Source organism: Chelon labrosus (assembly GCF_963514085.1).
Source record: "Chelon labrosus genome assembly, chromosome: 10".
NCBI lineage: Eukaryota > Metazoa > Chordata > Actinopteri > Mugiliformes > Mugilidae > Chelon > Chelon labrosus.
In genome coordinates this window covers 10,624,765-10,640,068 of record NC_140360.1, presented here as the reverse complement: position 1 = coordinate 10,640,068, position 15,304 = coordinate 10,624,765, and the positions used below count along the sequence as shown (strand labels likewise).

Genomic DNA, 15,304 nt, shown 5'->3' with positions numbered 1-15,304 from the left:
GACGCATGCCCAAACTCCGCCCTTTTTTACGCAGGCACACTCTCAGTCTACAGCCCGTCACCCTACCCTCTTATCCCTCAGTACAACTCTACACTCTACACTTGAGCAGGGAGCGCACTGCACTGTTTGGATTACACTCATCCATCACAGAAGGAGTACAGTTTGTCTACACAGCGGCGCAAAGCCCCACAGCTAGGACGGCAGCATGGGGAGCAGCATGTCATGTGTCCCCCAGCACAACTTCAGATACTCCAGCAAGAGTTTTATACGCAGAAACAGGTAAGAACAATCCAACCTGTCCGGGCATTCCTACTGTCCTCATGTCAATATGTGTGTGCGCTCCTGGAAGAGCACATGTCTTGCGCTTGACTGCAGTTTGTTATTTTAGACTGCGTTTCAGTTGGAAGGAATTATCGGTATTTCTCAGGGTTTGAGCAGCGGGGGTTAAACAGAGGCTGTGAATTTCGTGGGGCCAGGGTCAGGATCATATGGTAATACAGGATAGTCCCGGAGTCGTGCCTGCGTGGTGCCCGTCTCGCCAACCGTGTCAATGATCCAGTTACCATTTGCCTCCTCTTTGCATCTCTGTGAAGATGATCTGCCAGCTGTCACTGAATCTGATTTCCCTCCAAAAAAAAAAAAAACAAACGGATCTGACCCATTCAGTTATAAAATTATCTGTTTTATGGCTGTTTACATATAAGATAAAAGCTTGTACTGATCTGACCTGAAGACTTTGAACATGAATACAACTGCCAAGGATGTCTTGGTTTTCTAGCTGGTGTGTTTGGGCATGTTCCACTTAGTGCAGCCAACTCTGCTGGACCACCGCATCTGATTGTAATTAGTCTCAGCTCCAGTTCTCTGTCCTGGGCTGTGCGATGATTCAGCCTCTGGCTTTGTCACTCGTGCCATTCAGCTCTTAGCCTTCAAATAAAAGCAAAGGCAGGGCAAGTCTGGGTTTCAAAAAACTTAACGGCTCCAGCTTGAACACCGATCCACCTTCCAAGTTGGATCGATGGTTCAGCACAAACAATACGTTCAGTGTTCCTGTTTCCTGTGCTCCCTGCTGACTCTTTGTGCTGGGGAGTGAGGCCAGGCTCAGGTATTCCCCACAGAGACTGGGAGTGATCGGTTCTGAATGCCTGAATGCCGCAGCAGTGACAGGAGAATGTTGGGTGTGCAAACCGACTACCTGCCTATTACCTACAGTGCATTCCTCTTTCACTTTGTATCTGCGTATTGCATCAGCGAGAACGGCTGTCACACTTTTCTCTGTGTGCATTTTAAAAGTGGGATTTAACCGAATGGTATTAGCTCAAATACTCATATAATTAATGATTAATGCTGGACATGGATTTCCTGCGTGGAGAGTCCTGGATTCTCACCACTCAGACAAAAGCCGGCGTTGTTGCACTGTAGACGCTGGCACACATGTGTACAGATAAGCAGATAAACTACAAGCTGATATTGTACAAGCGGCTCCCAGGCCTTATCTCTGCAGCGAGGGAGCTTCCTCGTAAAGATGTGACACTAATGGTAACAGATGAGGGTCATGCAAAACAAAGAGGGACATTGAATGCTGATTTTCCTATGCATGTCGACGCTATCAGCAACACAGAACCTGATTGTTCTTATCATTTAAATGGCTCGCATTGATGGGATGGGGACAAAGGAAGGGGCTCTGATTAATTTATATGACCTGAGACAGACAACATGATTAAAAGTCATTCATCGGCTGTGAAAACTGAACTCGAAAAAACTTTATAGTTAGGTCAGCCTGACTGTTTGACAACACAGAGGAACAATAACGTCATCGCACTTCAAACAACAAACACGGACTAGTAAATATTAAGTATTATGAGTAATGACACGTGGCTTTCCTCTTTCATGCAGCAGTCGACTGTTTCGCAAAAAGAATCCCCAAGAGGGACAGGAGAAGTCCAACAGCATCATTAATATCCTGAGCACTGTAACCCCCTGGAAGGTAAGAGCTCATATCAGCCCCCAGGACGTGGCCATTATGTCTAACTCAATCATCTGCAGGCAGGACTGCTTTAAAACAAATGTGTACCATTAATGCAGTTTCTCTGACAGGCTTGCCTTAACTTTGCTGTGACTGTTTTGCAGGAAATGTCCCCTAAAGACCTGCAGACAATAGAGAACACGAAATGGGACCCCCCATTTCCTTACGACCCGGCCAGCGGCTGGAAGAAGAGCAGCATCAATGTGAAGAATTACGGACGGATGATTCACAGCTCCAGAGTCCGTTTCCGCTTCCTCCACTGCCAGGTGAGGGGAACAACGTCTTAATTACTACATGTTGAAATATCAGGAAAGCAGCTAAAAAAGGAAACAAATATAAAGCTTCCCAATCCTTGTTGTGGTTTCATAGGTCTTAAACAATGACCAAGCCTGCAATGACACACCATGCAAGTCATTACTGTGAACCATATGAGTGTCAGAACCAACAAAAACAGTTGGAGGGTAACAGGATGTTGCTCTACAGCCACCAACATACTGAAACTCTCTGCTGGCACTGACGCGGTGGCAGGCTGTGAATAATCCAATCAGTTTTCCACAAACCGCACCGCAGCCTGTGTTTGGACATGCTTGTTTTTGCTCCGGTTGTGAAACACCGACGACAGAAAACCTCAGGGTAGAGAGAGTTCCTCTGATCCCACGGGCTGATAGAGGCTCCTCGCTGTGGGAACTGCAATTTGTCAGAGCTGTGACACAACTGCTGTGTCAAAAAGCAAAGAGGAGATTGATGGATGGGATCACGTCACAATGGCAAAAAGAACACAGTGTATTAAACAAAACCGCAAAATCTAAACCTAAACACTTCCTGTAGGTGCGCTATGATTCAGCGGATGATACAAGAACAATATGTTATTGCAGTTTAAGTAAACTGTACTAACTGACGCATTTCAGACATGAGTATATTAATATATGGGGCTCACGTGTGCCCGTGTGCAGGCAGGGCTTTATTCTATCCAGCACAAATTTCACAAGTTAGCTTTCTCATAGAAATTTTAATAAAAAATGTGTTTTAACTCTAACTCATTCTTATCTCTTAACTTTCGATTTCTTCAGGATATACACGACTGCTACCTGGACCTTTTCCAGACACACCTTCATTTTGTTTCCAACAATGCAACTGGGCTGACATACCAGGTACATTTTACTTTCTACAAATCAAAGTATTATTACATATCTATCTCAGGACGTTTTTTATTTTTTTTCCCTAGAGTTAAGTTTCATCTTATGTCATCATACCATTTGACATGCGTACCCTGTCAACCAGCTCTGTGTTGGTAAACAGAAAGTATGATTATGTTCTTCACCTGTCTCGTAAAGCATGAGCAGCCATTAATCATCGCTTTAATGCACCTTTTGAGAACTCCGCTCCCCGCTGAAAAGACACGGCGAAGCACCTCTATACAGAATTAGTCAGATTGCAAATGGAAGGCAGACGTGAATTCATCGCTGACTTGCAAGGCTGATCTCAGTGTGACAGTCATTCGTTATTTTGTTAAAACTTGAATAGTTGACTCAAGTAGCGCTTAACTGCAAAAGGAAATGATTTTAGCTTATTAATGAGAGCATTTTTTAGTCAGAAGAAGCGTGACGTAACTTTATTTTCTGTTTATTTATGTGCAGGGTACTCTCCCATTGAAAGAACTCAACATCTGCAACTTGCAACAGAACTGCAATCACAGCCAACCCCAGGAATTCGCCTTCCAAATAAACGGTGAGTTCGACTTCACTGGAGAGGGCTCGAGTGTTTGCTGGCGTTGAGTCTCGGTATGTCATAATTATCTGTTTTGTTTTATTAGCTGTGTTGAGTTTAGCAAATCAATCACTCGGATTCAAACCCGCTAATCCAACAGGAGTCTTATAAGTAAGCGGCTGATTTCAGACTTAAAAAAAAGGTGGACGCGCCAGAGTTTGGAAAAGGTATTTAGTAATTTGGCTCTTATCTATCTCAAGTTACTCTTTTGGTGGTCTGCTGTGTCTGTCGGCCCGATCAGTTATGGATCAAAGTAAAAGCAGAAAACCGCACACTATTTTCAGGTTGCAGCATTTCCGATGTTATCACATTCCAGTGATCCAAAGGTGCTGCGACCCCCATCACCTCTTCACCTCTACTCATACCCAAGACTAACTAGAGCTTGGGCCCCCGTCAGCATTGGTCAGGGGGGCCAAACTGGCCTTAAAAGCCCTGCTTGTTAGACAACAGGTGCACTTCATTCGGCCCAGCTGTCGTGCAGAAAAGCCCAGCTACCGCTCTTAGCCTTGTCACTGCATATAATCTATGGCACATTCCACGAACAGCTCAGGTTAATGCCTGATGGAAAAGCCACTTAGCTTTTGAACTCTGATCAATGGACAACAAAAAAAAATGTGAAACTCAAGAAGGACTAAGCCGCTGTAAAGGGAGGCTGGCTTTGGTCCTTGTCTGGGAAACGAAAATCAACAAATCAGGGTTTATGATGTGAAAAGTCAATTTCAGTCATGAAGGTGTAAGATTTCTGTGTTTATTTGGCTTTATCATTACCATCTTAGCAAAATCCCTCCTGTCACAACATTTACACCCTTTGGCGCCGCTTTCTCATGAAATTAATTTTACAGTTTCCCTGATCAAACTTGTTATTTTGCGGTGCTGCATTTCAGCTCCTCCTCATTTTGTGAGAACCTTTGTTTACCTTATGGGATGCATCACTGACAGGAAACATTTAGGGGAAGCGTGATGAAATTCTGAGTCGAGTGAGATTTCTTCCCAGCCTCTTCCTCTCACTGAGCGGAAAATACGCCGTCGGTGAGTTAGAGGGGTGACGAAGCGAACGTGGCACGGGAGGATCTGTAAAAGGTCCCGGAAGCTTTCGCGTGGTTGGAATTAATGTGGCTGTGAGGGTTAGACAATGGCAGATAATTACATTTAACAATAGTTTAATGACCTCTTTAAACTGACTAAAAGTTTGAGTCAGAGGCATTTTCACATTTCTCAACTGTGAAACACCTCTTTATGATGGGGTGCGATGGTCAAGGTCTTCAGTTGCTGAAAAAAACAGAAGAGCACGGAGTAGCTGTTTGTTAAGGAGAAATCAAGTGGCTATGCAGTACAAAGCCACAGGGCTGGAATGAAATAGATTATCTGTGCCGGCTATCTCTGGCTATCTCTGGTATGTGTGGGACTCATAGGTACAGGGAGATTCCAGCTCAATTCTTCCCAGGTCTTGCTCATTCCTTCTGGGTGAGCAGTTTGTGGGAGGGAGAGTCTACAACAATCTTTAAATGCCAAACGCAGCAGGTCAAGGGTTTTTTCCCCCTCAACAAGTCTCAGATGTGGTTAACCCTCTGGAACATGTGCTAACTTTTATTGTACTTATTGTACAACTTGCTCTAAACATCCAGAAGCCAGCAGAGTGTGATGTGAACTCTGTAAATGATCTGCTAAGCTGATGTAAAGCTTTGTGAAAATACAAAGGTTCAGAGAGAGAAACCACTTTCCCTTGTTGACCTTCTGATCTTTACACCCCTGCAGGTGTTAGCCTTAACCCCATCATTGTCTACTGTGCCAACCAAAAAGAAATGGACCTGTGGTTTGGCCTGCTCAAAGAGAACATCGAGGCAAACGGAGGGACTGCCATTGCACCTGAAAACTACACCAGAGTGAAAGTAAGTTCAACAATTCTTTTTGGGTGCCACCTGGTTGGACATGTCAGGCCGAATAAAAAAAATAAATAGCTTCGCAGTGATGACTAAGAAGCTTTTTATTACCAAAGCACTCGATTGGTCTTTTATTAATCCACCTGGTGGATTAACTAGTAAAGTGCTTTGTCTTTAACCGCCTCTGATAAAACCGGATGTGTGCGAGCATGATGTTTCGGTGAGTCAAGTAGGTCACTGCTGGCTCTCCCTGAGGCCTGGATACCAGGGAGCGGCCTTGACCGCAACTCAGCCTGCATCAGGCTAACAACAACATCTGTGCGGCGTTAAAGTGCCGACTCTACACCCACAGGTGGGGAAACGGCTGATGAAACATATCATGAGATGTGTCACGAGAGAAGAAAACAACTGAACTCACGGTTCCTTTGAAAAGACAAAATGAAGACATTCCTGGAAAGAAAAGTCAAATCAACATGTTCAAATTATTCAAACTGACTTAAGTTGTGTGACCGAGTTGAGTTTTGTTCGTGTTTACTTTGTTGATGATTCTGCCTAACTTCCATCATCCCCTGTGTGTTCACTGTAGCTAAACCAAGAGGAGACTTCTGAGGGAAGAGAGGAGCTGAGAAACTCCATCAACAGAGAGTACATATACGAGTGGGAGGGCTCTCAGAGGGACAGCCTGGGCCCCATCACTTATGTCACCAAAGTCAGACTGCAGCACCTGCCCTGTCAGGTACAGGACACCACACTGCTACTTATCACCAGTGAATCACTGCTTCCGGTCATAAGCCTTTTTACAGAAATATATAATACAGCACACTGTACGTCATGATAGATACAGTACATACAGAGTTTTCAAACTCTGGGGATTTTTTACATGATGAATAAAAGCATGATAGCATCAGCTCTAAATACAGGTGACTCACATAGTTTTTATATTGCGTAACACGCACACACGTTACCTCAACACAATGTAAGGAGCGAGTCAAAGAAAAGGGTGGAGTCCGTAGTTTCAGAAGCGAAACCCCACCCCCTTCCTGTGATGTTTATTTTCCTATCAAACACCTGCAACCAGCTGACGAAAAATAGAAACCCGGCTCGAGCCAAGTCAGACTTGAGCGCAAACAAATAATGCTGATGCATCTCCACATGGCAGCCAATAAAAGCAGCAAGTCATGACACAGCTTGCATGCAGTTAATTCATTTGTGGGAAACAGCGGCAGCCCCATTGATGTGTGTGAGATTTAGGGCCTGGGTGTGTGAGAGGCATTCGCTCGGCTCACGCAGTGACTCGACTCACCTCACAGCTGGAATGTCAGCTGTCTGTCCGGCCACACCCTCCGAGAAAGAGAGAGATAGAGGAAACATAAACTCTCTCAGTCTGCCGCACCTTTAAATGCCCTGCTAACTGGTTTGACTGAACTGGGATTGAAACCATACCTCTCAACACAGTATTAAAGGATAAACGTGTTTTTTGTGTTTGTCCCACGTCTCACATTTACCTTTGTATACCATGTGTTATTCAGAGTCTTATCTTTGTGTTGAAGTTATCAGGGCTTGCTTCTTACCTTTAAAATATTTGGCACCTGCATGTCTTATGTAAAAGGTCTTAGGTCTGATCCCTCATGGTGCTAAAAAAAAGTCCTGCCTTTAACATGTCTCTACTAGACGTATAACACGGGTAAACTGGAATGAAAATGAACTCTGAAGATTATGCCGTCTCATGCACACACTTCATGGCACTCATTATAATTGTATACACACAGGAACAGAGTGACAGACTGCTGGTGATGTACCCATCGACTCTGATCATCCTGTCGGAGGAGAATGACGGCCTCTTCTATAAGGTACCATTGACTTCCTTCCACCTTTGAACCTAATCACTTCCTGGACCACTTGCTTCCAGTATATCTAGTGTTTGCATAAGGCAGTTGTGTTACAATATCATTATGATTACAGGGGAAACTTCCACTCAACATGATTACGGTGACCACTCCCTGCCAGGATGTCAAGCCCAACACCTTTATGATTGAAGGTAAATACACTGAGTCAGTGTACGGACAGGATGTTAATGAGTGTGCATTCTTATGCATGCATTATGCTAAGTGGCCCCTGCCATGAATCTGCTCGCGTCACAGAGTGTAACCCCTCCATGAATGAGCTGGTTTTATCCTTGGTGAATAACAGTCTCTCTAAAGCACATTCCAGTGAGCAACTGGACCAAATGACAAGCTTTGTCCTCTCTTCGCAGGGAAGCTGATCAACCCCATAGTGGTGTCCTGTCTGGATAGGGCCGCGTTCTGCGACTGGATCCAGCAGTTCAAAGCTGCTGACGTGCCTGTTCTCAGCCCCCCGCCCCCCGTGTATGACATCATCTACACCCCGACGCACACAGAGGTGAGGCCTGCCCTCCCTAATACATACAATGGGTTGCTCACAGCTGATCCATTACTATTTAGCAAGCTATCTGCGGGTGGAGTGGATTCATGTATAGGAGACTTTGACGTGACAAGCTCACATCGAGCGTGACTAAAAGATGACAAAACCTTTATCTGATTTTTTTGCAATCTTTAGGCTCCACAGTTCGACAGATGGAGTGGAAACAGTCATGGAAGAATGGAGTCTCATAAGTTCAGCCAGTCGTCCAGTGGACGTAATTCCCAAAACCTGCAGTTACCCATTCATGAAGAAAACCCTCTCTCCCCGGGATACACCGAACCCCTCTGTGTAAGTCAGCTGCACGCTACCTCTAGAGTTCAAGTGCTCTTAATCAAACAGATTTGATCAAGCACTACAATATTTGCACAGATATGTGACTGTGGCAGGAGTTGGTGCTAAATATACCTGTGTTTGTTTTGGTGGAGCTGAGCAACACCACCTTTCTTTCACAAAGTTAATTATTAAGCAAGGTCTAGAGACCAAAGCGCTCCTGTTACAAAAGCTCCGGTGGTGATCCTCAGCCTTTCCAGTAAGAAACTAAATCATAACAAGGTCATTATACTTGCCCAAAACCGTCTACCCATCAAAACAACTTTTGTATCTAGAGGAACGAGAGATCCTCAGATCCTGATTCAGCAGTGAGAAATTTGCTTGTTAACTTCAGACTCTTCAGACTCCCTGCATTTTTAGGGCATTTGACCAAACTCCCCCAGGAGAGGGGTTTTGTAGGCTCCCTGCCCATCCAATTAGCATCAAGCGAAGAGGGCTGAGTGCCCAGAAGAAATGTTGCGTTTGAGCTTCAAACCTGAACCACCACTGTCCCAATTAAACTTTTTCTCTCACACTCAGATGACCTACAGAAAACTGATGCTGTAGAGAAAAGACACTTCATAATGCAGTAGTTGAAATACTTCATGTGCCCTAAAGCCGCAACTCTTGGCTGACTTTTTCCCGCTGGCGTGCTTGTTGTCCCCACAGTACACTTCCAGCCGTCCGTCCTCGGCTGAGACCGCCCGGCTTGGCAGCAGAACCAATAGCATGTCTTCCCACACGAGGCCCGAGCGCGACCTACGACCCCTGTCGCTGCGCTACTCTTCCCCGCAGCACAACTCCTACCTCCAGCCTGCAGAGAGCTCTCAGGTCTACAGCACACCCTACTCTGCCCTGCACCGTGCCAGCCCACAGCGGCTGGAGAAAGCCCCACTGGTCAAGGTAATTCAGTCTGGCGTCTTAACGCGATAACCGAATATTCCCTTTGAGACTGTTGACTTATTTTACATGTCATGTGCACAGTAACTAAAATAGACACGGCAGGCAGTAGGCTGAGAGCGGCCGTCATGTATATGGTGCTAACAAATGGAGTAACACTGGCATTTATATACGGTGGAAGGATCAATTTACTCGGTGACAGAAGGCATTAAATCTCTATTATAGTTCATCAACAAAGAATAGACTACATACTCTGCTGCTACGTTGCTGCACATCATAACTGGCAATAATTCAAAACCTCAATTTAGTAATCAGACCATAAAGCTAACTGTGGATGATGTGATTATTTTCTGTGTCTCTATTACTTGGAGAGGAGAATTGGTGATTGACTTCGGTGTCTTCACTTGGTGTAAGCTAACACTTGGTTCTGTTTGTGATCAGTCTAACAGCTGGAGCACTCCCCAGACATCCCTGAACTACTCCCTAGGCACTCCCCAGCGCCACTCCGATATGTGCGCCCCACGGCAACCGTTGTCACCTCTGTACGATGAGCCCAGCAGCCCCGAAATCTACTCCCTGGATGAGGCCAGGACAGTGGTAAGTGGGTCAATGATACTGGATCCATAGGTTCAATTTACACCTTCGCAGTCAGTCTGATATCAAGTCAATCAATCTTTCACACGTTAGGCTCAAGTAAAAGTGTTTGAGGAAGATCGAATTAATAAACCTTAACTTATTAGAGTTTAATCCCATTAAATGAACTTTTTGTGACCTTTTTTGCATGCCGCTGCCATCCTCTGACATGTGCCTCTTGTGTTCTTTAGCAGCAGAGCTGGCAAGATCCTTTTCAGCAGCTTCACTACCACCATCAGGACTCCCAGGTACTACCATCCTCCTTCCAGCTCCGCACCCCTCCCATGGGAAGACGCTGCAGGAGAAGCCTAGTCCTGACGAACTCTCAGGGTCACTCTCTGGGCCTGGAGATGGAAACACCCCAAAGCCAAGCAGAGCAGAGAGCAGAGGCCGTGTCGAGGCTAAAGCTGCTGCCTGCGCCCAGCCAAGTGCAAGAGCAGGTGAGAAGCACCGACATACTCGTCTCCCAGGACACTCCGGTTTCTGGAATGCCTTGATCCAAACTGAAATGCTGCTGCTGCTCCGTGTGGTAGCAGAGCGAGTGTATATGTACTTGTGCTGCAGGTGATATTTGAACAGATGCCACAGATGAAACTTGTATTTTAGGAAACATGAGATTGTTTATTGTAGTTGATCACGGGAATTCACTTTCTGTTTTCATGTGTGCCGACAGATTCTTCCCCCGTCGAGCTGTATGAGGAGCGCTGCACAGATGCCTTATGGTTACTCACCAGGTAAGAATCAGAAAGGCATGCAGTGACAAAGCTAATAAAAAAATGTCTTCAATGTATGCTATGCCTTTGTGTTCAAGTGTATTCAAGAAGTTGATTACATGCTTCAACAAAACAAAAGAGACAAAAATATTTGACTGCTCCTGGCAGGGATAGACATTTATAGTTCTATGGAGAAACAATGGGCACGGTTTCAAATCTATAACAGTGCAGCATCGTATTTCCTCATAAGTGTGTTATGAAAGTGAGCACAGCCTTCCTGAATACCACCAAGGACACAGTCCCACTGCACGATACCACTGCATGCACTTTGGATTGGTTGACCCTTGTCAGCAGGTAGACAAACGGTTTAAGGCTGCAGAGGCGAAGATGCAGGAAATGTTCAAATGTGCCAATGAAATGGAGCTTAGCGCAGCTCTAAATGCCATTTGTGCAGATGTCCCAGGCGGGAGGGAGGGGGGCGGGGGCTTGGTGTAAGAGAACACTGTTCCACAGGGTTTACTCCTTCACTGTGACTGACAGCACACAACTGGTTTCACAGATCTGCGAGCTCTTTTATCACACATGAAACATGCCTCTATTCTATTAGAAAGATAGCAGATGAAGGTGCAGCAGGGGAATGTTACACTACCGGTTCAACTGTCAGATTATATTTTAAGACAAAAACAAATCACACCATAATTACTTTGTTTACAAGATTATTCTGTGAGGGAGAGGTTTTTTTCTTTCTACTGCTTGACACTAAAAGCCTGGGAATCTTCTATAATTCCTACAGATCGCCACTCGTACCTCGAACCCACAGAACCAGATGACCAGGAAGTAGACTATGACAACATTTGGGAGTACGACTGTGAAACTGGAATGATTCAGCCAACGTCTGGAATTTCGACACACTGGACGGGATTAGACTTTGGGGCCAGAGGCCTTGGTGCCATGGCGACCCAGCAGAGATGGTCATAAAACAAAACAATCGCCCGGCACTCGTCTGGACGTGTGCAAACAACAGATCTCTATCAGAGGGATAATAAAAGCCAACAAGCGCAGGCTGTGTACAGTATGAGCCAACAAATCCCCGGAGCTGCTTTGTTAGATGGCAGGTAGTGGAGCAGAGGAATGACGAGTGCATATATGAAAGGAACCGAAGCCGATAGACGCAGATTTCAACTGTCTGTTTGATATGTAGCATTTAAAAAAAAAAAAAAAAAAGGACTTCATTGTACATAGTGCGCAGCGTTAATATTATTTTTTAATGTATTATAAGACTGCACTGTTTTTTTAAGATTTAAATTTTCTAACAGGCTGTCCATTTGACTTATTCTTCTATGTTTCTAATGAAACCTATAAAAAGCATTCCAGAAAAGCTTTGTTATAGTAAAGAATGTATGTATATTTTTGTAAATGTTGTACATTTGTTATTTTATTATGCTGCACTGTTAAAGCAAATAGGTGTGGCTTCAACCGACTGCTTTCAAAGGTGCTAATATTCCTATCAATCCTGCACAGTACTGATACCTGAGTGACTTTTGCATTTTTTGTTTGAGGTGTTTATTTATATTCTGAAATAAAACAGTAAAAATGAATCAGAGTTCATGCTTGACCAGACTTATTCTTAGTCATAAATGTAAATGCGGAATACTTATGTAGTATGCTGAGAAGATTATATAACAAAAAAATTTTAATACCACAAATGTCTGCAAACACGTCGCACGTCGTGGATGATGCGCTCCTATCCAGGTCTGTATAAACCACTATCAACAGCAACAATAAAACAGAAAAGTACATTTTCCACAACCTTCAGGTAACAAGGTGCTTCTTTTCAAAGTCAGGTGAGATATTTCTCTAAATAAATGGGAACAGTTTGTCTGCAGATGTTAGCTCTGATTACCCATATGCACATAAAGAGATACTGTATGTACACAGTATATGAGTATAACATCTCATATCTTTATGTACATACAGTATGTGTTTAAACATATATGTACATATATGTAGGTATTACATAAGTCTTTTATGATTGTATTAGGATAGTGTTGTGGAGACGGGGACAACATGCATTAAATGGGTGCAGGCTGTAATCAAACCTACGCCACTAGCCTAGCCTCAGTTTAGAAACAAAGTTAAACAAGCCAAAGTGTGGGTCGTCATGGTTGCTCACCCGGTTGAGCAGGTGCCTCACACTTTGGCTTTTCTAACTTTATTTATTTTAGTTGTGAAGTGTGGCAATTCCCTTTGGTTCTTTATAATTCAGTGCGATTTACAGCTCTTATAGGTGAACTAGTAATATTTTGAAATACCTAATTTGGGATGATATTCCAAAATGCATTAGAGTCAAACAGAGAGTAATGCTGTGGCAACACTTTGAAAACTTTATGAGCAGCACTCTGCAGTGAGATGCCTTCTGTTGTATAACTCAATGATGCCACCTGCTGGAGAAAATGTGATCTTAATTAATTTTTTAAAATTCCCTTGAATTAAAAATATTAAAGTAGAAAAAAAGCAAATTACTGTAGTAGTCAATAGTAGGAACTCATAATTTGAGTCCATACAAATAAATAAATAAGATTGAAAACTGTGAGACTCCAGTTCAGGTTCGTCTATGAATTTACGTCTCCCTCTAGTGTCGGAAAATCTCACCTTCAGGTGTGAGTGCTCCTTCAATAACAGACACAGAACACAACTCAAAGATCCTTTTTTTTTTTTACGAGAGACATCAACAGCTCAGTGCAACCTTTACAATACTTTACAGTCATCTACAAATGCCTATGATGAAAATAAAATGCCCTTCATATCATATACTGGCACAGAATACTGTCCCCAGAATAAATTAAACATTGCTATGTTGAATATTGCAACAGATGTCACCCCACTAAATTAATTAATTACAATAAAGTTTAATTTATTGCGTTAGTTGCTTTTTACATGCATCTGCTATATAAAAGTAATGTAATGGAAACAAACAGGCTACATCATAAATTCTTCCTCATCTTAATCCATTTATCACATGTCCATCTATCGTCTCACGTCTGCAGAGCTCTGAGTAAACCTGCCTTCTCATCTCATTTCAGCACGTACTGCAACATTATTTACAAATGTCTAAAGCCTTCTTTCAGAAGAATTAACATGTCTCATCTTGCCTTTGGTCTTTTTTTTTTACAGTTAATACAAATACTGTCAGATGTTATGGGGTCAAAGGGGGGTCACCCATGATAGAAGCAAGGAGCGGAATAACTAAATGAAACATATAAAATATATATTTTGAATTTCTACAGATTAACAATTTCCTTGAAGGATTAATAAAGTATTCTGATTCTGATTCTGATGCTGAAACATCTACAAGACTTAAGATACCACTAATCATAGTGCAAACATGAAACAACAAGTCCAAAGTTCAACGCCCTTCCTCGAAGGACTCATCAGGTCTTCATGGGAAAAACGTGGCATTTCAGTCAAACACTGACGTGTTTGGGGTAGAAAAGATCAAGAATCGCAGAGTGCAAGCTGACGCAGTTTAGTCTCACTGGCCACCGCCTCAACTCTGACGTACCTGCGCAGGTATCGGATGGCTGACAGAGCGCTTACATTCGCCAGCAGAACTGTGTGATGCAAAAACATCAAAGGAAATGTGTCATACACTCCTCACAAGTGAAATAGCAGTGAATTTGTGTGTTGACATTTTAACAGTGATTGCAGCGACTAAAATGTTTAAATAAATTGAGTTTAGTATCAAATGTGAATTCCTGAACAGAAACCTGGTGATTGAATCAGCAGCTGATTTGTAATTCAGAAAGATTTGCAGGTTTTCTGTTCAATCAAAGTGCATTAATGCTACAGATTAACATACATACCAGCCTTCCAGGCATCTCCAACTTGTGGGTTTGCAGTCTTCAGCACCCATGAAGCAAACGCAATACAAACCAGACACATGTCTGACTGTCTGAGGGGCAGGAACGAAGCATCTAACCCTTCAGAGAGAAAATGTCTTCATTAATTAAACTGTTCAAACCAATTCATACAAGATGATAGCATCCATTCACAGGTCCACAGAGAAGTCCTGTGGGGCATTATAATTGGCTTTAACAAACAAACAGCTGCAGGATTTCCTCCTCTGTGACACTATGACCTGGTTAATTCCTGTGTAAGGCTGCTTGACGCTACTGATGTTTGAAATTGTGACTCTAGCTTATCTTATCTGTAAACCCCGAACATCAGATACCAAATGTTAAGCGCCTTGGAGTTTTAAGGAGCGACATCTGCATGTACGGCACATAAAGACTTCTCAGGGTGAGGTAATTGTATCTCCCTTCACAGCCAAGCATAAATTAAAGTGCTCTATTGGCAGCTTAGAGAAGACACTCATTGAGTGAAGTCAAGTTATCACGTACTACCATTCCTCAGAGCTTCACCGCTACGTGCCTGCAGCCCGTCAGTGTCGTCTGACAGCTGAAGAAAGAGAATCCGTCCCGGTCATGAGCGCAACAGCTGACTTTAATATGTCCCACACTGCAACTGTCCACATGTGAGGAAGCAGAAAGCGCTTAACTGAAGAAGAGGTCAAATATGATGTGAAGCAGGATTCACTGAATCCAATAAATCTATAATTCACACTAGCCTGCACT

The 15,304-nt window shown here is 43.5% G+C and overlaps 1 protein-coding gene across 2 annotated transcripts; it reads left to right on the top strand.

Annotated features, from left to right (window-relative positions):
• The first annotated feature begins 35 nt into the window (after window positions 1-35).
• Window positions 36-12,273, top strand: plekhn1 (pleckstrin homology domain containing, family N member 1). Of its 2 annotated transcripts, none has more exons than XM_084553725.1 (16): window positions 36-279; window positions 1,897-1,987; window positions 2,131-2,292; window positions 3,097-3,177; window positions 3,664-3,754; window positions 5,549-5,682; window positions 6,260-6,409; window positions 7,443-7,523; window positions 7,636-7,711; window positions 7,928-8,073; window positions 8,251-8,403; window positions 9,094-9,327; window positions 9,766-9,921; window positions 10,152-10,397; window positions 10,631-10,691; window positions 11,464-12,273. In XM_084553725.1, the coding sequence occupies exons 1-16, from the start codon at window positions 206-208 to the stop codon at window positions 11,646-11,648; spliced, it is 2,121 nt and encodes a 706-aa protein (XP_084409851.1). In that variant the 5' UTR covers window positions 36-205; the 3' UTR covers window positions 11,649-12,273. The 2 variants fall into 2 exon arrangements, with proteins under 2 accessions (XP_084409851.1, XP_084409850.1); XM_084553724.1 differs by having other exon boundaries at window positions 37-279; window positions 10,149-10,397.
• Window positions 12,274-15,304: the final 3,031 nt, after the last annotated feature.

Bases quoted from the DNA above. Each gene is read 5' to 3' on its own strand.
- plekhn1 (XM_084553724.1), top strand. From the start codon at position 206: ATGGGGAGCAGCATGTCATGTGTCCCCCAGCACAACTTCAGATACTCC. The intron at 7,524-7,635 runs GTACCATTGACT...TTATGATTACAG, and splicing joins ATGACGGCCTCTTCTATAAG to GGGAAACTTCCACTCAACAT. The intron at 8,074-8,250 runs GTGAGGCCTGCC...TGCAATCTTTAG, and splicing joins ACACCCCGACGCACACAGAG to GCTCCACAGTTCGACAGATG.